Source organism: Gopherus evgoodei, chromosome 9 (genome assembly GCF_007399415.2).
Source record: "Gopherus evgoodei ecotype Sinaloan lineage chromosome 9, rGopEvg1_v1.p, whole genome shotgun sequence".
In the NCBI taxonomy this organism is placed as follows: Eukaryota; Metazoa; Chordata; order Testudines; family Testudinidae; genus Gopherus; species Gopherus evgoodei.
The window spans coordinates 21,963,887-21,985,447 of NC_044330.1; the positions used below are offsets into that span (position 1 = coordinate 21,963,887).

The window sequence follows — 21,561 nt, forward strand, 5'->3', positions numbered from 1 at the left end:
AACCCGTGGAACTCTTTGCCAGGGGATGCTGTGAAGACCAAAACTATAACAGGATTAAAAAAAGAACTAGATAAATTCCTGGAGAATAGGTCCATCAGTGGCTATTAGCCAGGATGGAGAGGGATGCAACACCATGCTCTGAGTGTCCCTAGCCTGTTTGCCAGAAGCTGGGAATGGGCAACAGGGGATGGATCACTTGATGATTACATGTTCTGTTCATTCCCTCTGAAGCAGCTGGCCTTGCCCACTGTTGGAAGACAGGATACTGGGCTATACAGACCATTGGTCTGACCCAGTATGATCATTCTTATGTAAAAATTAGTTATAATAATAAAAATGTTTAGTACAGAAACTCCCCAACACAGTGACCTCTCAAAATAGCAACAATGTGAGATAACAACATTGGCAAATAATGCATTTTAAAAATCTTGGCCTACTAGGAAACATATAAGTTTCCATTCGCAGTCACAAATCTAGCATTCTGGAGCAAAGTTACTAAAATATAGTTCAACAAACAAATGTTTATTTAACATGCCCCTCACTTTTCCCTCCACTGCACTCCACTCACCAGTGTTCTCCTTGGGTCAGCAGCGACTCAGAGTTCAGAGATGCTTTCACGGAGTACACCTCCCAAGGGGGAAAAGAAAGCACCTTGCTCTTTCCTCCAGCTGCTCACTGTTCACTCTGGCCACTGCTGTTTGTTGAGCCACCATTCACTCCACTACTCTGTTTCCAATTGCCCTGTGCAGTCACCTTCTGCTGCCACTTGCCACTGTGACCTCTGCGAGTTAATCTCTTGAGGTTCCACCCAGCTCTCAGTGATTTCAGCTGAGCTCTCAGCGGGGGAACCTCACTGCCAGTGCAGTCTAGGCTCTCTTCCACAGAAACACAGTCCCCACAGCAGGACTAAGCACTTAAACCTGATTATCAGTGATTTCAACTGCACTGGTCACTTATCAGAACAAAAGATTATCTATGGAGCCTAATCAGCTCTGTCTTTAAACAGTGGAGAGGGACAGGCTCCTCACCGTCTCTCAATGCCCCCAATCAGCAGAGGCTAAGTACAGTTCTATTGACCTTTACTCATACAGTAAGAACAATTCATTCCCCCCCCCAAGTGATTTGTAACCCAGCCCCAGCCAAAATCTATCACTAGGGCAAAACAGCTGTTTGCTGGATACCTAGGTAGATTAGGTGTAAATGTAAATACAGGCTGGTTCTGAAGCCTTTCCCCCAGCTCATCACTAGGTATCAGGGAGACTTTGCTTACAAATATTTGAAAGTATTAGTTGGCCAACATCACCAAAACGAATGCACTGACATTGTCCTAAAAGACAACAGCTGTTTAAGTAAGCTAGCCTATGTTCATACTTTTCAAATCTATTCTACTTTTTCAGATGCACATATTTTATCATACACTGTATATGCTTTTAAAGTGTGTATTAATGTTCCGATTTAAATTCAGATTTCCAAAGTCACTAACTTGGCATGTAACTAGATCACAAGACGGGGAGGAGGGGATGTTGGGGAAATTCTGCCGGCTGCTTGAAGGAAGCAAACCCATCCGACACCGGCAGGTGGCTGGCGCCGTCCACACTGACCCAGCGGGCGATAACCACAGATGTTCCCCTACAGCCGCCCAAAGCCACCTTCGCTGTGACTCTCTGATCCCGGCCAATCAGGTGCACTTCTCCCGTTCTTAACAATTCTTTGCAGCCCATTGGCTGTCGGCAAAGAGGGGGCGGGGCTAGACGGGCCGTGTTACCCTGCCAGTCTCGCTGAGCGGGGGCGGGACATGCGGTCTCGCACCAGAATGCGGCCCCCTAGCGGTAACTATAGGCTCCGCGGCCGCGGATTGGCTAAGAAACCGCAAGGGCAGGTCAGCTCCGCCTTGCTTGATGTAAACAACCATCGTCCCCGCCTCCGCCCAGTTCTCGCGGGATTTCGGCTCCGGCCGGGCTCGAGACCCCCGGCTCTGCGGGAAGTAGCCCGGAAGTTGCAGCTGAGCTGGGAAGGGCCGAGCGCAGAGCGTGCGCGGGGTAGCGGGTGCGGGTGAGTAAAGGGGCCCGCGCGCCGCCGGGCGCGGGATCGGCGAGAAGGGGTGGGTGGAGACGGAGCGGGACTGGCCTGGCCTGACACGTGTCTCCGCGCGGGCTGCTCCGGCCCAGAGCCCCTATAGGCCCACACACGCCGCCCCGGGCCTACCGTAGCCTCGCGCCCTCCGCCTGCGTGCGGGGAGAGCCCCGTGTGCAGGGAGCCTGCGGGTACATCGCCACCAGGATGCCCCGAGCCGCGCTAACCCCGCTCTCCGCCCTCCCAGGAGCCGTGTGCCCGGCCATGGAGTACATGAAGGAGCCGGTGGCCCCCAGCCAGGGGAACATGTAAGTAACGCGGGCCTGGCGCTGCCTGCGGGACGGGGTGGGGCCTCGGGGGAGTTATGGGTCGGGTTGGTTAGGGCTGGAGAGAACTGCCCGGTCTCTTGTGAGGCCCCGGCCGGGTCCCCGGAGCCGATAGCGAGGCGGGGAGGGAGGAAATGGAAGCTCGGACCTCTCTGAAATTCCCTGCGAGAGGAGTCCGTGGAGAAGAGCCACGAGTCGGGAATCCTTCCCCAACGCAGCCATGACAGGCGTCGCTTCCCTCTGGTGGGCTTGAGATGGGTTGGCCATTGGTCACTGACACCCTGGGGGGAGCTGGGTCTTCATTTCAGGCCAAACCCATGCAACCTGCCAGACTAAGTGCACAGTGACAGGATGTATTGATGTGTGTCCTGGCTGGCAGCAGGCCGTCCTCCCATCACAGCATTTTTCTTTGTCCTTATACTTCTCACTCCCCCCCCAAGTATGATGCTTATTTTTCGTGTGTTAATTCTGCTTCATTTACTCAAGCCTGTGCTGCCAGTGTGGCATCCCAATCCCACCAAACCCTGCGAACATGTGTGTTGCATGTTTACGAACTCGGGTGGATATCACAGAAGGAATCCCCAAACAAGTCACGGTTCACTTCTGCAAACAGTGTGAGAGGTATGGTATGATTACACTGTAGGTTTTAGGCTAATATGTCACTAAAATGTTTAATTTGTGATATTTTCATGAATATCATAAGCGATGGTTGGAAATGACCAAGTTTATATTCATAGAATGCAAATGTCTGTATTGACCTTATTTGGTACTTTTTAAAAAAATTATTATTTTTAAGGCTTTTCTTTTGCAGAAGCAATATTAGTGATTCTGGGATGTGGGCCCACATGTAGAAAAAGTAGATGGCTTAAGTAATTTCTGAAGGAAAAAGTGGGTAGCAAAAAGTTCAAGTACTGTATCTCTGAAGTATATGGATCTTAATGTTTTCTTACAGAAGCACCAGTTTTGGGTTTATAGTAAACATTTTGTTTTACTAAACCTAATAATGTCTGAAATAAACAGTGATCTCTGGATAATTTAAATCATTGAAAGTTTTCCCTTATCTCAGATATCTTCAGCCTCCAGGAACTTGGGTTCAGTGTGCCTTAGAATCAAGAGAACTTCTTACTTTGTGTCTTAAAAAAATCAAAGCTTCGCTTAGTAAGGTTAGTCACTGAATTGCATTTGCACTGTATAAAATATGATCTTTTTAACTTGTATAGACTTTAGAACTTTCTGAGTAGTCAGTCACATTTACCCCTACCGTATATCAGCTCATTCGTATTAAAGATGGAGGGTGAAATCCTGACTTCACTAAGGTCAGTAGTAATGGAGGGGAGGGATAGCTCAGTGGTTTGAGCACTGGCCTGCTAAACCCTGGGTTGAGAGTTCAGTCCTTGAGGGGGGCATTTAGGGATCTGGGGCAAAAAAAATAGTTGGGAATTGGTCCTGCTTTGAGCCGGGGCTTGGACTAGATGATCTCCTGAGGTCACTTCCAACCCTGATATTCTTTATATATATATTTTCTAAAACTCCCATTGACTTGCACAAGGCTAGGATGTCACCCAGAGTTTGGAGCTAGATCTGGCTAATACAAACAAAACAAATCCCTAAAGAAAGCATTTAGTTACTGAAATTAATTTCCACTGTTAAAACAAACAGATATATTATGCATTCGACACGGGTTTGCAAAACGGACTGGGTAGGAAAGGCTGTGCTTCCCCAAACAGCCTGGCCCCCATCCCATATCTGCCCCCTCCCACTTCCTGCCCCCCTCAAAACCACACCCCCTGTCCCCTGACTGCCTCAACCCCATCCACACTCCTGACCCCTGACAGGCTCCCCAGGACTCCCACACCTATCCAACCGCTCCCTGTTCTCCCCCCCACCCCCTGACAACTCCCCCTCTGCTGAACCTCTGCCCCATCGAAGTGCACCCCCAGGCCTCCCTGCCCCCTTACCATGCCAGCCGCTGCCTGGCCGGAGCAGTGGGCCAGAGTGCTGGTAGTGCGGCAAGCTGAGCTGCCTGGGAGGGGCCAGAGGCTAGCCTCCCCAGCCAAGAGCTCAAGGGCTGGGCAGGATGGTCCCATGGGCTGAATGTAGCCCGGGAGTCATAGTTTGCCCACCTCTGAGATATTGGTTGGTCTTATGCCAACACATTGCAATTTGGACTACAAAATAAACTGTTTAGGTTTTAACTCTATTTTATTTACTTAGTTAAATTTAAAGTAGTACACAGTAAAGTAACAATTTCAGTAAGCCTTTTTTACATTGACTTTTAAGTAACTGGCAGTTTGTTACTTGACAGTTTGCAGTGAAAAGCACAAATGGTAGTAGTAGTATTTCTGTGTTAATGGTTTTAGATAGAAGGAATTTTTTTCAATGTAATTATGTGGAGGTGTAGCATGAATAATATTGATTGGGTTTGTTGTACTGCTAACCATGGTTCTTAGACATCTTCCAGTCCTCAGTTGCTGATGGTGTACTTTGTAACTCATTACTTGAAGCTTGTGATCTTAATGGTTAACTTTTCATGCTTTAAACATGCATGTTAGAGTTTGACAGGTTATCAACTATAGGATAGTGAATAAGGCTCTCTGTTTCTACTGACAGGTGCGGCTGATTGAAGCAAGCTTTGTTTGGACTGAACCACATTCCAAGAGACTTAAAATAAAGCTGACAGTACAAAAAGAGGTAATTGAGATCTATTGCACCTCTTATAGGTTTTTTTCTAAGCACTATTTTAGGAAACAAATACAGCAGTGTACAGAAAGGCAATTCTCTGTTGGCTGGTAGAGACCAAGCATGTTCCAGAGGTTATTTGCTTATCTTGGAGGACGATGCTGATTTCACTGTGCCTAAAGTCCACAAATGGAGCAGTATTGACAGTGGCCTGAGTCAGGCATTTTGCTTTCTCGGCTGCGAGGAGGAAAGGTAATCAATATGCAGGCAGAGAAGTTAATGAAAGATTCAACCGCCTAAAGAGGCAGGCTTATAATAAAAAAGAAATTATCTGCTTGTGTTCAGAAGTGAACTTTGTTTTTTAAACATGTTAAAATATTATTTTATCTTCATTTTCTAAGTAATTATTTGGAAAATTGAGGTCTTTATAAAAGCATGACATTTATGTTCCATTAATAGTACTGCCAACCTCCATGCATAGCATAACAATGGCTGTCAAGTAATCTTGCTATACCAGTTACTTTGAACTACTATATACTAATCTTTGGTTGAATATTTGGGTCAGTGACGTAAACTATAAAATGGCACATCTTCAACCAGAAGAAAGGAAATTTGTAATCATTCTTAAATTTAAATTTGATTCTGCAGGTGATGAATGGAGCAATCCTTCAACAAGTGTTTGTGGTGGAGTATGTTGTTCAGCCTCAAATGTGTGATGACTGTCATAGAGTTGAAGCTAAGGATTTCTGGAAAGCAGTGGTTCAAGTCAGACAAAAGGTAAAAAAAAATACTAATGTTCTTCAGTATCCGTTTTGTTCAGTAACCTGTCAGGTGACCAATACTGAATGCCTTCTTTTGAAGCGTAAGCTTCTCACAGTGCATCTGGCCAATAAAGGAATATTCCAATCTGCAGAAATATAGTGGAAATCTTTCCCTCGCCCCAGCCGTTCTGTTCTCTGAGGCATGAACAGTAATGGCCCTTTCACGTTGTATCCCAATTAAAGTAACTGCAGATGTGTCACTAGCCTTCTTTGTGCTATTCTGTATCCCCTCTTGGTCGTCTTTTTTCTAAACTAATCAGTCTATGTTAGGAACTCTTACTCTCCTCTTATCCAAAACATTTAAGCCTATGCTTCCCAGTGAACCAAGCCAGTAGCTGGGAGAGGAGTCTCATGTAGACAGGTAAACACCCTTCCTGATCTGCCTCTCTGGCTTGCATCTTCATGTGCCACACAGTATGCAATATTGACATGCTTGGATGGAGAACGGGCGAGTATGGAAGAGGCATATTGAGATATTAGCTGCTTACCCTCACCCACCTATAAGGAAAGGAGGGAGAAAACTCTGCTCCTCCCTGTTTCCAGCTCACCCGGCCTTGGGGGAAGGGATGAGAAAATCTGTTTCCTGGCCTAAAAGGGTGAGCATCAGAATTTAAAGTGAAGGTGAATCATCAATCTCATGTATCAGAGGGGTAGCCGTGTTACTCTGGATCTGTAAAAGCAGCAGAGTCCTGTGGCACCTTATAGACTAACAGACGTTTTGGAGCATGAGCTTTTGTGGGTGAATACCCGCTTCATCGGATGCATGTAGTGGAAATTTCCAGGGGCAGGTGTATATATGCAAGCCAGAAGCAGGCTAGAGATAACGAGGTTAGTTCAATCAGGGAGGATGAGGCCCTCTTCTAGCAGCTGAGGTGTGAAAACCAAGGGAGGAGAAACTGGTTCTGTCATTGGCAAGCCATTCACAGTCTTTGTTTAATCCTGAGCTGATGGTGTCAAATTTGCAGATGAACTGAAGCTCAGCAGTTTCTCTTTGAAGTCTGGTCCTGAAGTTTTTTGCTGCAGGATGACCACCTTAAGATCTGCTATAGTGTGGCCAGGGAGGTTGAAGTGTTCTCCTACAGGTTTTTGTATATTGCCATTCCTAATATCTGATTTGTGTCCATTTATCCTTTTCCGTAGAGACTGTCCAGTTTGACCGATGTGCATAGCAAAGGGGCATTGCTGGCATATGATGGCATATATTACATTGGTGGACGTGCAGGTGAATGAACCAGTGATGGTGTGGCTAATCTGGTTAGGTCCTGTGATGGTGTCGCTGATGTAGATATGTGAGCAGAGTTGGCATCGAGGTTTGTTGCATGGATTGGTTCCTGAGCTAGAGTTACTATGATGCGGTGTGCAGTTACTGGTAAGAATATGCTTCAGGTTGGCAGGTTGTCTGTGAGCAAGGACTGGTCTGCCACCCAAGGCCTGTGAAAATGTGGGATCATTGTCCAGAGTGGGTTGTAGATCCCTGATGATGCATTGGAGGGGTTTTAGCTGGGAATTGTATGTGATGGCCAGTGGAGTCCTCTTGGTTTCTTTCTTGGGTTTGTCTTGCAGTAGGAGGCTTCTGGGTACACGTCTGGCTCTGTTGATCTGTTTCCTTATTTCCTCTTGTGGGTATTGTAGTTTTGAGAATGCTTGATGGAGATTTTGTAGGTGTTGGTCTCTGTCTGAGGGGTTAGAGCAGATGCGGTTGTACCTCAGTGCTTGGCTGTAGGCATTGGATCGTGTGATGTGCCCAGGATGGAAGCTGGAGGCATGAAGGTAGGCATAGCCATAGCCGTCGATAGGTTTTCGGTATAGGGTGGTGGTATTGTGACCATCACTTATTTGCACCGTGGTGTCTAGGAAGTGGACCTCCCATGTAGATTGGTCCAGGCTGAGGTTGATGGTGGGGTGGAAGCTGTTGAAATCGTGGTGGAATTTTTCCAGAGTCTCCTTCCCATGAGTCCAGATGATGAAGATGTCATCAATGTAACATAGGTAGAGCAGGGGCGTGAGTGGACGAGAGCTGAGGAAGTGTTGTTCCAGGTCAGCCAATCTCATGCATATATAGTATATTGTGCACAAAAAAAGTTCAAGAAACGTTTTTAAAGTTGCACAGTCAATCAGATATTTAGGAAATGCCAGAATTAACATTACCAACCTTGTATATGGGGCCACGAGTATGGGGCCATGAGAGCTTTTCAAAGAAAAGTCACCAGAATTACTTAAACATTGCAGAACTAGTGTTTCCCTTGCCTTGTTTCCAAAAATGACTGAACCCTTTTGGCTGAAATTGAAAAATAAAAATATATCAGCCAGAGGCAGGCTCTTGGCATGGAAGTTTCAGCCCTAACAGTAAAGGTCAGCGAAATTTATAAGCAGCTAAAAACAGGGTCTTATAGTGGGAAGTGCTGTGCAATTTTAATAAGTGATGCTACCAGCCTCACCTATAAGGTAATGGTACTGAAATATTTTCCTTATTCTCCAGCCTCCTCCTAACATTAGCTGACGTCTTGTTTCCTTTTTTGACCCTAGCCATACAGTGAGCTAACACCTACATCTTTTTTCCATAAATCTAAAACTAATTCAGATATAGTGAGTGTCTGAGCATCTAAGTTGAACCTTCTGATATATTTTATTTTGCACCTTCCTGGTGGGCATTTCATATATCATTGTTAAGGCAGGTTATTCATCATGCTGTCACGGGTTGTTACAAATTCTTCAATTTTTGCTTTTCTTAAACTTCACTGCAACTCACTGGTCATCTTGAGAGCTACTAGTTTTTATTTAAAAATATGTGGTTTCTAACCATTTTGGTTGCAAAGGTAATCTTCTAAACATGAAAACATAACATGATGCTGTCTTGCTACGTCCTACCAATATGTAGAGCTTCTCTAGAGGACGCACCTTTGCCTTATGTAAAAATTCTAAAACTTTGTAATGTAAGAATGTAAAATGTGCTTTATTAAAATAAGACCTGATATCATTTTTTAAGAATTTTTTTTTTAGATTTTTCCTGCTTGAAAATAAATAATGTTTAGGACACTTAATGTACTTGAAAAATTTCTCAGATTTTAACAGCTGCATTTGTGACTATTTCACTTTTTGCTAGGAAAAAGCAGCAGGAAATGTTTTGCTTTACCACAATATTTTGCTTTGATCAACAGCCAGCTTCAGTCATTTTGTTGCTCAGACACTAATGAGTATGTCTACACTGCAGCTGGAACTGGGACTTCCAACCAGGTATACAGACTTGGTGGGAGAAGGGATAGCTCAGTAGTTTGAGCACTGGCCTGCTAAACCCAGGGTGGTGGGTTCAATCCTTGAGGGGGCCAGTTAGGGATCTGGGGCAAAAATCTGTCTGGGGATTTGTCCTGCTTGGAGCAAGGGGTTGGACTAGATACCTCCTAAGGTCCCTTCCAGCCCTGAGATTTTTGGGGGGAGGGATAGCTCAGTGGTTTGAGCATTGGCCTGCTAAACCTAGGGTTGTGAGTTCAATCCTTGAGGGGGCCATTTGGGGATTGGTCTTGCTTTGAGCAGGGGGTTGGACTAGATGATCTCTTGAGGTCCCTTCCAATCCTAATAATCTATAAATCCACTTAATCTAGCCATGTAGCTATTTCATCATCAGTACAGTCCAGCCACCCAAGTACAGACTGGGGGGGTCAAGTGGGCTTGTACTCAGCCAGCTAGCCAGTGCCACAAATGTCCACATATTAGCATCTATGTCTACCCAGATTGGCAGGCACACTCCCAACTGCAAGTATTGTAGACATACCCTTAGTTTTGTACAGTCCTTTTGTGAGTCCTTACAGGGCTGCCTAAGACTTGATTAGTCTAAATAATCTGGTTCTTAGCAGACTGCCTGCTGGCAGTTTGCATCCTCCTGAAACTGTTTGGCTTCCAAAATGCTGGAAAACACACTTCCTAGACAATAATCTTTAAGCTATGCAGTGTTTGATGAGGTGATCAGATAGATAAACTAAACGTTTTAATAGCTTGGTTTTTATATATGTCCATATTTGCATTTCTTTTACCAGTATTCAAGTTCACCACATGAGAAAAGAAAGAGAATGGGGGCATACTACAGTTTTAGTGCCATGTAGCTCGTGGGGCTAGGTTTTTTTGTTTGTTTGTTGTTGTTAATCATTTTGGTTTTTTAATATCAGTTAAATTAGTCCCATTAAAATCAGAAGGATGGCTTATTTATAACTGTTGAAAAATAAATATTACAGAAGCAAGATATAAGAGTAAATAAGAAATAGAGGATTAAAAGAAACACGGCAAGGCATAAATAGAGCAGTTGCTTATGCACATGTATGGTAAATTTTCGGTAGTTCTCTTGTAACAAAGACTTTGCTCAGTGTCTAAGCTTATTCAGTTTCCCCATTTTGTAATTTTGGGATAATGATACTGATCTCCTTTGTAAAGTGCTTTGAGATCTGATAAAAAGCCCTATATAAGAACTATGCATTATTATTACTATTTCTGCTTCAGTCGATCATTCCATGTTAATGGTTACGTTTTTGATGCATTTGCAGAATACTTGAAGGTTGTTATATTTTCATAATGTAACCTGGATTTGACTTTTTAATTTTAGACTCTGCACAAAAAGACTTTCTACTATTTGGAACAATTGATTTTAAAACACAGGCTTCATCAAAATACTCTTCGGATCAAAGAGATTCATGGTAAGTGAAGTGGCTTGCCAATAATTATGTAAAATGACTGAAGTAATCGAATTTGGAAGTCTGTGTTAGGCCTGAAAAATAAGTACTAGTATTCCATTTTTGTGCACATTGGTTACTTACAGGAATGATTTAGATGCCTAATCTTGAATATATAGCCCATTATTTTACGTTGAAAAATACTATGTTGTACTTTTAAATAGGTTTCTTCATGTAGCTGTCTTTTCTTTAAGATGGTCTGGATTTCTATTATGGTTCAAAGCAACATGCCCAGAAGATGGTAGACTTTCTTCAGTGTACAGTTCCTTCCAGGTATTTTGCCATAGTTTATCACATTCTAACTCAGATTTTCAAGAGCTATTGGAAAATAACTTTGTTGAACCTTTATCTTGAAAATCATATGTGAAGTGCAGAACCAACAGTTCTCTGTAATTACAAAAGACTCATCCCATCTAAGTCTCCAAATTTTTCCATCAGCTGAGACATCATGGAACTAACTCTTTTGTCCATTGTCCTGTTTTCCACTTTATTTCTAGTTTTCTTGTGATATGAAGGCATATCTTTGCAAGTCTTTTTCTACTACGATATTTTGTGCTGGTGGAATGAATTATCTTCTGTATATTTCTTATGCCTTGTTTTGCTGCTTTAAAGTTTTACTTATGTTTTTTAGATCAAAATCGTCCCAGCGTTTGATATCTCATGATATTCATAGCAATGCTTACAATTACAAAAGCACCTTCTCTGTGGAGATTGTTCCAATATGCAAGGTAGCTTCCCTTTATTTTATTAATATATATATTTTTATTTTTAAGGGATAAAATATATTACCAACTTACAATGGCTGTAATTTACATTTTTGATTGTGATGCACAATTTTTTTTTTAAGGGTCTTTTAAGATAAATGCATTCTTAGAGAGAAAAGCTCTCATCAGGCATTCCATTAGCTTGGAAAGTATTTTAAAAAGTGTGCTCAAAATCATTTTGAAAGGGGGTAGAGTGCTTGTTTCTCCATACTTCTGGCTGAAACCAGCGCTTAGAAGCCCAATGTGCAACATATTTGTATAATTGCATCAAAAGCAAAACCAATCCACCTCAAAATTTTACATGCCAAATTTTCATCCCATGGTAGAATTTGACTGAAAAGTTTGGTGCACAATCGCTTGAAGTGTTTGAGAGTGATGATGGCTTGAGAATTTCCCTGTTCACTTTCAGAGATCTTCCAAACTGAGTTTTTGGCTCATAACACTGAAAAGCAGATTTACCTATAACCTTCAAAGTGCACTTCTGTTCTGTATTGCTTAACACGTAAAAATGCTTTTTTTGCTGGCTTTCGAGAGGGTTCTGACATAGTAGCACTTATGTAATAATACCTTTAAATATTAAAGTAAATACATATTTCAGTGGACTTAAAACATATCCTTGTGTTTCCATGCATTATGTATTCATTTTCACTTCGATTTACATGTTGAAAGTTTGCTTGACCCAAATGAAGATGACCATTAGCAGTGGTAATGGTTGTCAGGGTGTCATGTGGGTTTGTCTGTCCAGTAGCAGGAGAAGCAAAATATAGGCAAAATTTCTGGGAAAGTTGAAAAAATACAACTGTATCCAAGTGTGAAAGACTCTTCTGGGCAGGGATAGTCTTGGTATGTGTTTATACTGAGCCTAGCACAGTGGGGATTTAATGAGATTTTGATTAGCCTTTTTGGGTATTGCTACAATATTTATATTAAAAATGGGGGTGGTTATATGTAGATAATTGAGATCTGTGTTTTAGACAGTTTGTCTGAAAATGTATCCAAAATGTATAGCCTAGTCATTTGGGTAGTTAAGAAAAATATTGCTGCTCACAAACTGAGCCCCGCTGAATATGTACTATAGTTAATTAGCGTAAAAATCTTTTCCACCTTTTGAGCATTTTTACTAATTTAGGAGACTGAGACCTGCACTATTGACTTCTTATAAGTACTTCATACCCTGAGAAAACTTAATGGTAATCCCTGAAAAAGTAAAGAATGATCCCTGGAGAAACCATGAAATCAGAATATGGTTCAACCTTATCTTTCGTCAAGTTTACAGAAATAGCCAAAACTTTCTGATAAGTAGGAGAACCATGCAAAATGCACTATGCAGATGGACAATGTCTTCCTCCTTTGTTCAACTGAAGGGTGGGGAAAATGGCTTTGCGCTGTAACAAAAAAGGTACTTTCTTATCAAGTGTCAAAGTTTTGCCATGGGAACGTTAGAAACTCACTTCTCAGCCACACAATATTGTTGTAGTAGATTTCCCCTCAGTTGTTTATTCATAGCTTCTATGTTGAATGGTGATAGTGATTGCTGTCAAACTCAATTTAAGGACTTGTTTTAGAACTTTGCTAAAAATCAAATATAACTAAGCAAGAAAACAAATGTGTGCAATTTTGTGTTTGCTGCACAGGACAATGTTGTATGTCTGTCTCCGAAACTGGCACAGAGTCTTGGGAATATGAGCCAGATTTGTGTGTGCATCAGAGTAACAAGTACTGTCCGCCTCATTGATCCCAACACCCTGCAAAGTAAGTTGGGGGAGGGGAGTTATTCTTTTTTCCCTTGAGAGTTAATCCTGTTGTCTAGTAGTAATTCTTCTGTTGGCATTGTTCCTGATGCACATCTTGTGTTTCAGACCTTAATTTTGAAAGATTAAATCAGTCTTCTCACTGCCAAACAAATGAATGGCAAACTAAGAAATTGATGTCTTAGCCCCTGAATTCTCTACTATCGTATACAAAATATACCACAAACTAAAGAATTACAGACGGGGTCCTTGGGCTGTCTGGATGATTCTTTCCTTTTGTCATCTTGCTGTGCACACGTAAGCCGTGTCTACTTTAGAAAGGGTTTATTGTTATAGCTCTACTGGCCAACTCTGATAGTTGAGTTCTTATATTGCTGGTGTAGTTTTATACCAGAACATTAGGGGTTTTGCCAGCACTTTAAGTGTAGACGAGGCGTTAGTCTATCATAGACATATATTCCTTTAGAATTAAGATGGAGATATGGAATGCTAACTAACTTGTGACTCAGGCCAGGTCTGCATGAGGAGCACTTTGCGGGAATAGCAACACCAGTATATTTTCCAAGCAAAGCATTCCTACTGTGGGTGTAGCTTATTCCCATCTTCTCTTCCCTTCTCCTCCTAGCAAAATAAGCATGCTGGCAAAAGTACAGTTTTGTTGGTATAACTGCATCTACTCTAGGGACTCTTGTCAGATCACACTCTGATTTTGACAATGCTACGTCAGCAGTAGTTTATAGTGTACACCTGGCCCCAATGCGTCTGCTTTGTTGAAGTGTAATATAACCGATCATTTGGCAGTTGCCTTGATTTTTGGCTTAGTAATGCGTATTTTGTATGTGGCAATTTTCCTTTGCCCACAAAGGTCTGTATTTTCTCTTTCAGTTGCTGACATTGATGGAAACACTTACTGGCGTCACCCTTTCAATAGCTTGTTCCATCCAAAGCAGTTGGAGGAGTTCATTGTAATAGATATCACCAGGGTCCAAGAGAGAAAACAAGATGCAGGTGCAGGGATGAGATCAAACAAAGTAAGAGTTTATTTGCCTTATTTAACACTTTTGGAACTTGGTTCCTTGTCTGGAATTCTGTTTTGGCTCACTCAGTGTTACAAAGCAAACCGCACATTTTTCCAAATGTATCCAAAAATTTTCTGACTGTTGTTAGCTAGTGAAGCCCTCCCCTAAGAAAAGTGCAATACATTATTCTCATTCGTTGGGAATTGCGTACACATCACATGAATTCCCTTTTTTCAAAAATTATTTTGCTTCAAAATGAAGTTTAAAATTTGATTTTGTTATAAGCTTCTTATTCTTAGATTAATATTTTAAGTCAAAATTTAGTAATGAAGCATTTTATGCATTCCAACACTTAGAGGATTCTGTATACCAGCTAAGATTATATATAACTAAATGAACCTTATTGACAAATATCTTGACAAATATTCCACCTGATTGCCTCGGTCAAACTAGTACTAGAGACTGGTGTTCAGAAGGCCATTCACCTCTTACTAGTTTATTACAGATCTTGTAGCAGTTGTTCTTTCTTAATAACACAAGACTGTGGCTTGGCACTTTTGTCCTACTTAGAGACTTCTATGTAACAATGCCTAACCTTTGGTTTGCTGCTCTAAGTTGTTATATTTCCTTACTAAACAATATTGCTTGTTCCAAAAACTCTGTGGTACATAACAAAGTAAAAACAATCTTTGTGATCATATTTATAGAGGAAATCTAAATGGGATCTGTGAAAATTTCCCATGGTTTCCATTTGTCTTCAGTAAAAAGGCAATCATTAACTATAAGAAAATGGAAATAAAGTTGGTTACAGAAAAAGCCAGTATTATTACTGATGCAATATCAAATGATACATAGTACAGCAATAGAAGTGTTTTAATTATGCACCAGCAAATGAAACTATTTGCATCTCATTACAAAAATGTTTATTTCCATTTCTCAAGCACACTCTTGCTGAAGCCTGGGTACAGAAAACCTCAGAGATGAATACAGATAATCAGTATTTCTGCCGCACTCACTTGGGGCACCTTCTAAATCCTGGAGATCTAGTCGTGGGGTTTGTATTGATATATGCTATTTTCAATCAATATTTGATTGCCTGAGACAGATCCTGCAGGTTAATAAAATCTCAACTTCCTATAACACTGACCTCAAAGTTACAGGGCATGTGGGACAGGAAAGATCTTGTAATTCTGTCATTGTGGAAAAGGGTTTGGGGTTGGTAGGAGAAGAGAGGTGGCTTCTGTTTTTAAAGTGTCCGTTTAAACCAGTGGTTCTCAAACTGGATCAGGACCCCAGTGTGGGTTGCAACCCCGTTTTAATGGGCTCGCCAGGGCTGGCATTAGACTTGCTGAGGTCCAGGGCCAATGCCTGAGCCCTGAGTGGCAGGGCTCGGACTTTGACTTCGGCCCCGGGGTGGCAGGGCTCAGATTACAGGCCTCCTGCCAAGAGCAGAAGCCTTGGGCTTCAGCTTCCGCCCACCCACTCAGAGTGGCAGGGCTCAGGCTTTGGTTCCCCCTCCTGAGGTCGTGTAGTAATTTTTCTTGTCACACGGATCACAGGGCAATGAAGTTTGAGAAGCCCTGGTCTAAACCAAAACTTGTAAAAAGGCACCTTTTGACTCAGTACTGCTGCATGTGCATGTTCAGAATTGTATCTAATTGCTGTTTTTCCACTTTTTGCTATGATTAGAGCTGAAGAGCTAGCACATCTGTGGGAAGCTGATCTGCATTCAGCTCAGGCTCATGCTTTACCAACAGAATTGTGAACTGTTCTAATTTCAAAATTAGAAGTGACAGAAAATATGAGGGTGGAGAAGAGGCCGTTAGACATGGGCAGGAAGAGGTCATTGGTGACCTTAATGAGAGAAGTCTCTATGGCATGGAGGGACAGAAGGCAGATTGCAATGGGGTCAGTCACCTAGCAGTCAGAGTCAAATCAATGAGTGTATAGAATGCACATATGACAGACGCACTGCTTAGACATGGGGAGACTGGGGGGCGGGTGGGAGGCAGGTTAAGATGCCATGGTAGTGACTTGTTCAAAGACCAAGTATATTGGAGTATGTCAGAAGTCGAGAGGGGATGGAGACAACAGGTTGAAGGGTATGCTCTGCAGGTTGATAGCTTGTCGTGTGTGTGTGTGTGTGTGTGAGAGAGAGAGATGTATCTTAGAATGTAAAGAGTTTAACTTGTTTATCAAGGATGCTTAGTAGCATGGATTTTCTTCCCTGTTGTGTATTATTACTTCTTTCTGGAAGTATTGTCTCTTTTGTACGAACTATAAAATGTTTCTTCTTGAAAGTATAAAAATGAAAGGTTTAAATGTTCAAGCTATTAAGTGTGTTGTAAATATCTTCCTTTTAGATTTGACTTGGCCAATTGTAACCTCAATGACGAATTTGCAAATAAGATGAACCCACACAATGTTCCTGATGTGGTAAGGTCCTAGAGTCTCCTTTCTTGAAGAGAAGCTTGTTTCTTGTGATTATTGAAGATGAGTACGTTATGGTCTATAAAATATATGTTGTAGTCCTAGCCTAAAAATCCAGGGAAACGAGGTATTAGCACCAGCATCCTGGTCAAATACCAGTTTTGGAAATTATATTCTTGCTGTTTAAATTTTCCCTGATGTTTTGATTGGCTTTCTTTCTGAAAGATGTGCACTAGCTCAAACAGGAATTAATTCAAGGAAGTCCTGTGGCCTGTGTTATGCAGAAGGTTAAATTAGATGATCACAATTATCCCTTCTGCTCTTCTGGATCTGTAGTATTCATTTCCTTCCCTAAAGTATTGTGTCCTATCTGTGCTACGCAAATGCTGTACTGTTCCTCCCATACGCATATATAGCTTGGAAAGGACTTTGGGAGCCCTTTGTATGACAAGCACTATATAGTGTGAGAACTTCACTATTCAGGCTCAATGAGGTGCCTTACTCAATCCTTTATTCACAGCTGAGGTACAGCTTTCCCTTGCCGCCCTCTTGTGACCAATTATAATATTGCAGAATCCACAATGCAGTACAATTCCTTGATTCATAAATCCAAAGAATGTTAGTGTTTTTCTGGAAGTTAGTCTAAAATGATATCTTCTACATAGGTATTAATAAAGAAGAGTTATGACCGCATTAAACGCCAGCGTCGTAGAAACTGGAAACTGAAAGAGCTTGATAGGGACAGAGAATGCATGGATACAGATGATGAAAGGTTTGGTTTCTGCTCAGTAACTTTTCCCCTCGAACCATCTGTGCAGGTCCAGTAATGGGTAGCATTTCTCAATCTCTCCTGCGCACAAACTAGATCTAGTACCATTATCTGGTCTAAAGGGTATCCAGAATAAGTGGAGACACCACTCCTCCTCCTTCCACGCAGGCAGGTTCAACTGGCACTCCATAAGGAGGAGTGCATGCTTAGCAGGTCTGGTCTCCCTGCATTCTAGAGAGAGGTATACCTCTTCACTGCTCCCTACTGCAGGGAGTGCCTTAAAGACACAATTTAGCCCTGAGTGCTTAGAGTGAAATCTCATCCCGCTTTTGACTGCTCTGTGAAATTGCAGGGGAGATTGATATTTGAGACAATATAGTAAAACTTTCTTGAATTTTGCCCACAATCTTGCAGCCCTTAAAGGTTACACAATATAAGCATTGACTACAAAGATAGATAGATAGATAGATAGATAGATAGATAGATAGATAAAAATAAAAAAGCTGGAATCGTTAGTGAGTGGAGTCCCAGACCACGTCTGGTGGGACGACCAATTATACATTAAGCTGTCTGAAGAGACCACTGCAAGGGAGGGGAAACATTTGTCATTGGTATATTCAGTAACAAATTATATATGACAGCTGACTAATGCCTAACTGGAAAATGAAAGCAAAAGATTACAGTTAAATTGGAATGTAAAAGCAACAGAATATTAATGGCATACTATAAATATCAACTATACAAAGACTGAATTACAAAGAAGGGGAGGTTATAAAAGTGTGTGTGTGTGTGAGGGACCAAATCCTGTAATCATTTCTTGGTGTGCAATGCTTCCCTACACTTCATGGGCCTTACGGGAAGCAAAGAAGTGAGATGTAGAGCAGTTATTATTTAAGTGCTGACAGCATGCCCGAGACATAATATAAGTGTCTTAAACCCATGCAAGAAGAAGGGCTGTGGTTAGTGAGTCCATGCCTACCCTTGTCCCCTAACCCTAGTTTTATGTCTGTTTTTGAACACATTTGGGCAACTTGGGATTTGGGGGATGGAGTTAGGGATCTGCCACTTGTTCACTGGTTCCCGCAGGACCCATAGAAATATAAGCAGCTCCTCCTTGAGTTTTTTTAATCTGTACTTGAAGCACATAGCTGCAACTTCTACAAAATGTTAAGTATTCTCAGTGTATAATAAAACAAGAGCACTTGTTACCTCATGAAGTTTTCTGAGTAAGTCTCTCCCTGCCCATCCCCATAGGGGTTTTTACCTGCAGTAGCGTTTCACCTCTAGGATTGGCCCTAACTAGTTATCTGGCATGACTCAGTTTGGATTCCACTGGGCTGCTAGCCTTCCAGAGTTTGCATAATTCTAAAGGAAGAGTTAATTTAGTCAATTGAGTTTGTTGCTTTTTAGGCAGTACCAGGACTTCCTTGAAGATCTTGAAGAAGATGAGGCAATTAGAAGGAATGTCAATATTTATAAAGGTAAATTTTCCTGAACCATGTAACTGTGCATAACACTTGTGACTTCAGATTTTATTTAGCTTCTGGTAATTCAGAGGATTTGAATGCTCAGGGTAAAGTGACATACACTTGGAAGAATGCATATTACTTGAGGTCATAATGTCAATAAATAGTTTACAGCCTTTGATTACTGTGTGCTTTATGTTTTGTATTTGCAACAAAGGTAGGATTGGAATGGAAGTCTAATTTGGAAAAAATACTGTTGTGGGAAGGATTTGGTATATAATTCAGCACCCTGTATGAAAGTGACAGGGTGTATTATTGATGTACTAGCTTTAAGCTATTATTCCCTTATTTGGTTTTTTAGATTCAAAAATTCCAGTGGAAAGTGATACAGATGATGAAGGTGCTCCACGAATCAGTCTGGCTGAGATGCTAGAGGATCTCCATATCTCCCAGGATGCCACTGGTGGGGAGGGTTCTGATATGATGACACAATAAGGATATGCATTAGTAAATGCAATCAGTGTACTCTCTTGAGAAGAACTATCCCATACAGAAATAAATGTAAAGAGCTGTTAAACTAATCATAGACATTCATGTAGTCTTGTGAATATGAAAGGCTATGCATGTAAACCCTTCTTACCCATAAATAAGATTGTGTCTATACAAACTGCTGATGGGGATTAGATTTAGTAAAATCAAACAACTGAAGGTGTCACAACATGAGACCTGCAAATTTTTTCAGACATTCTCCTGCAGCCTGCTCCCTATGACTTCTGCAATGTGAGTGGAAGCTGAAACTGCAGGTGTATGCCACAGGATTGTCATGTAGTTCAGATGCAAGATGAGGAGTCAAAAGCAATGGAATCTGTTCCTGATACTGCCAGACTTTCTGTAGCTTCCTCTCCTGTAAAAGAGACATTAATCTTCACAGGAGAGGAGTTAGGCTAGATGTGCTTGGAAAATGCTTAAAGGTCTTGGAATGGAAGATGCTGAATAAATTCATATTACAGTATTTCTAGTAAATACAAGTACATGGTTTGTTCCTCTAGTAAAGAAGCTATACATACAGGTGTGTGCATAAAATCCTTATGTAAAAATATGTAAGTCAATTGCCAGTACAGCCCTCTGAATCACAAAGCATGGCCACCCTTGCTCGTTGTGGGATATACTGCACTATCGTAAATGCCAGTATTAGTGGGTTAATTTAACATGAATAAATATTTCTAATTGTGAATCTTACATTTGAAACTGTTAGAACGCTGAACATTTCTTATTAGCAAATAACTGAATATATTAACAATGTCCCTGTCAACTGTTACTCGCTTAATTGTTATAAGTTTTAACGGCAAAGAGGGCATGGTCAAAATGTGCAATCATTTTGGTATAACAGAATATTAAATATTGACATCTTTCAGTTTTGTTTTGTTTTACTGCAGAAGGTTGATGGAATAGAAGCTTCTGAATTGCATGAGAGCTTTCAGGTTTGGCACATCTATAATTTTATTGTATAGAAAAGATAAACTTATACAGTGCAGCAAAACCAGTCTGCCACTATATTTAACTCTTCTAGTTATCATGCATCGTTTTAGAAGGTGAAGTAAAGAATAAACTTTTTCCTTGCTTCAAGGTGTAAAATTTAAATGAGGTAGAAAATTAGAGGAAAACTTAATGTATAGTGTCAATTCGATAGTGGATATAGTCTTCAACGGAATCATATATAGCATAGGAATTGGATTTAAGGGTGTGTGGACTGTTCCCTCCTACATGTATTTTTGTGATAATGTACAAGACTGAAACACAGACAGGCAGGACTGAGGTCCAACCAAAGCGTACCTCTCTCAAGCTTAGGTAATAGTTTGTCATGAAGACCCTCAACTTTGCTAGCTTCTCTGGGATTGAAGGGAAGATTTAAAAAGTCCCTGACATGAGGCTAGATACTGCCATGTGAACAAGAATTCCTATATTTAATCCTATAATTCAGTTTATACTTCAAGCCCCTGTCCTGTGGGACAGCTCACTTACAAATGCTGCTTCCTTCTTCCTCCTGCATGGGATCACATAAGCCTGTTACATAAGTGCACAAAGCATCCATCATTTTTGCTGTGCATGGGGATGCAGCCCCAGTTATGACAGGTGCACTTTCTGGCCGTGCATGCCAGTTTGGAAATCCAGGAGTTCCTTGAATCCACTCTTGATTGACAGTTTCTCCTTTGTCCTCCCAGATGTGCAGAAAGCCACAGGCCACAAGGACACCAATAGCATTGATAACCCTGTTATCCAAACAGGTCTGAAGGCCCAGCTAACGGGATTTCAATCTGCCAAATACACATTCAACCAACATCTTACAGATAGCTGAACTTCCTTTTCCCAGGCCTGTTGCAGTCAGGTCCACAAGCTAGGGCTTGGGCTGTAATTTGTTACAGCATTTTTTTTAGTCAAAAATCATGGAGTAGTCACTAAATTTAGTAAGAGTTACAGTTCTGTTTACTGTGACTTCTCTTTTTTTTTTTATTTAAAAAAAATGCCCTCCTTGCCCAGTGCAGGGGCACCAGTCACCCACAGACCATCATCTGCCCTAGCCTAATCACACAAGGGGAGGGAAGGCCCTGGGCTGGACACTGAAGAGCAAGCCTGCCTTCCACTCACCCCACCACTTCTAGTCAATTCACGCAGGCTGGACAGACAAATTCTCCCAAAATCCACTATGAACCATGCCCTGGAGTGGCTGTATTTAACACGGGCACT

The 21,561-nt window shown here is 41.6% G+C and overlaps 1 protein-coding gene across 1 annotated transcript; it reads left to right on the forward strand.

The window, feature by feature from the left end:
- Positions 1 to 1,935: 1,935 nt before the first annotated feature.
- Positions 1,936 to 20,230, forward strand: NMD3 (NMD3 ribosome export adaptor). Its single transcript, XM_030574909.1, has 16 exons — positions 1,936 to 2,052; positions 2,321 to 2,381; positions 2,886 to 3,020; positions 3,466 to 3,562; positions 5,010 to 5,090; positions 5,727 to 5,855; positions 10,491 to 10,581; positions 10,812 to 10,890; positions 11,249 to 11,345; positions 13,016 to 13,133; positions 14,018 to 14,163; positions 15,093 to 15,205; positions 16,515 to 16,587; positions 17,247 to 17,353; positions 18,761 to 18,831; positions 19,178 to 20,230. The coding sequence occupies exons 2-16, from the start codon at positions 2,338 to 2,340 to the stop codon at positions 19,309 to 19,311; spliced, it is 1,515 nt and encodes a 504-aa protein (XP_030430769.1). The 5' UTR covers positions 1,936 to 2,052; positions 2,321 to 2,337; the 3' UTR covers positions 19,312 to 20,230.
- The last annotated feature ends 1,331 nt before the right edge of the window (positions 20,231 to 21,561 follow it).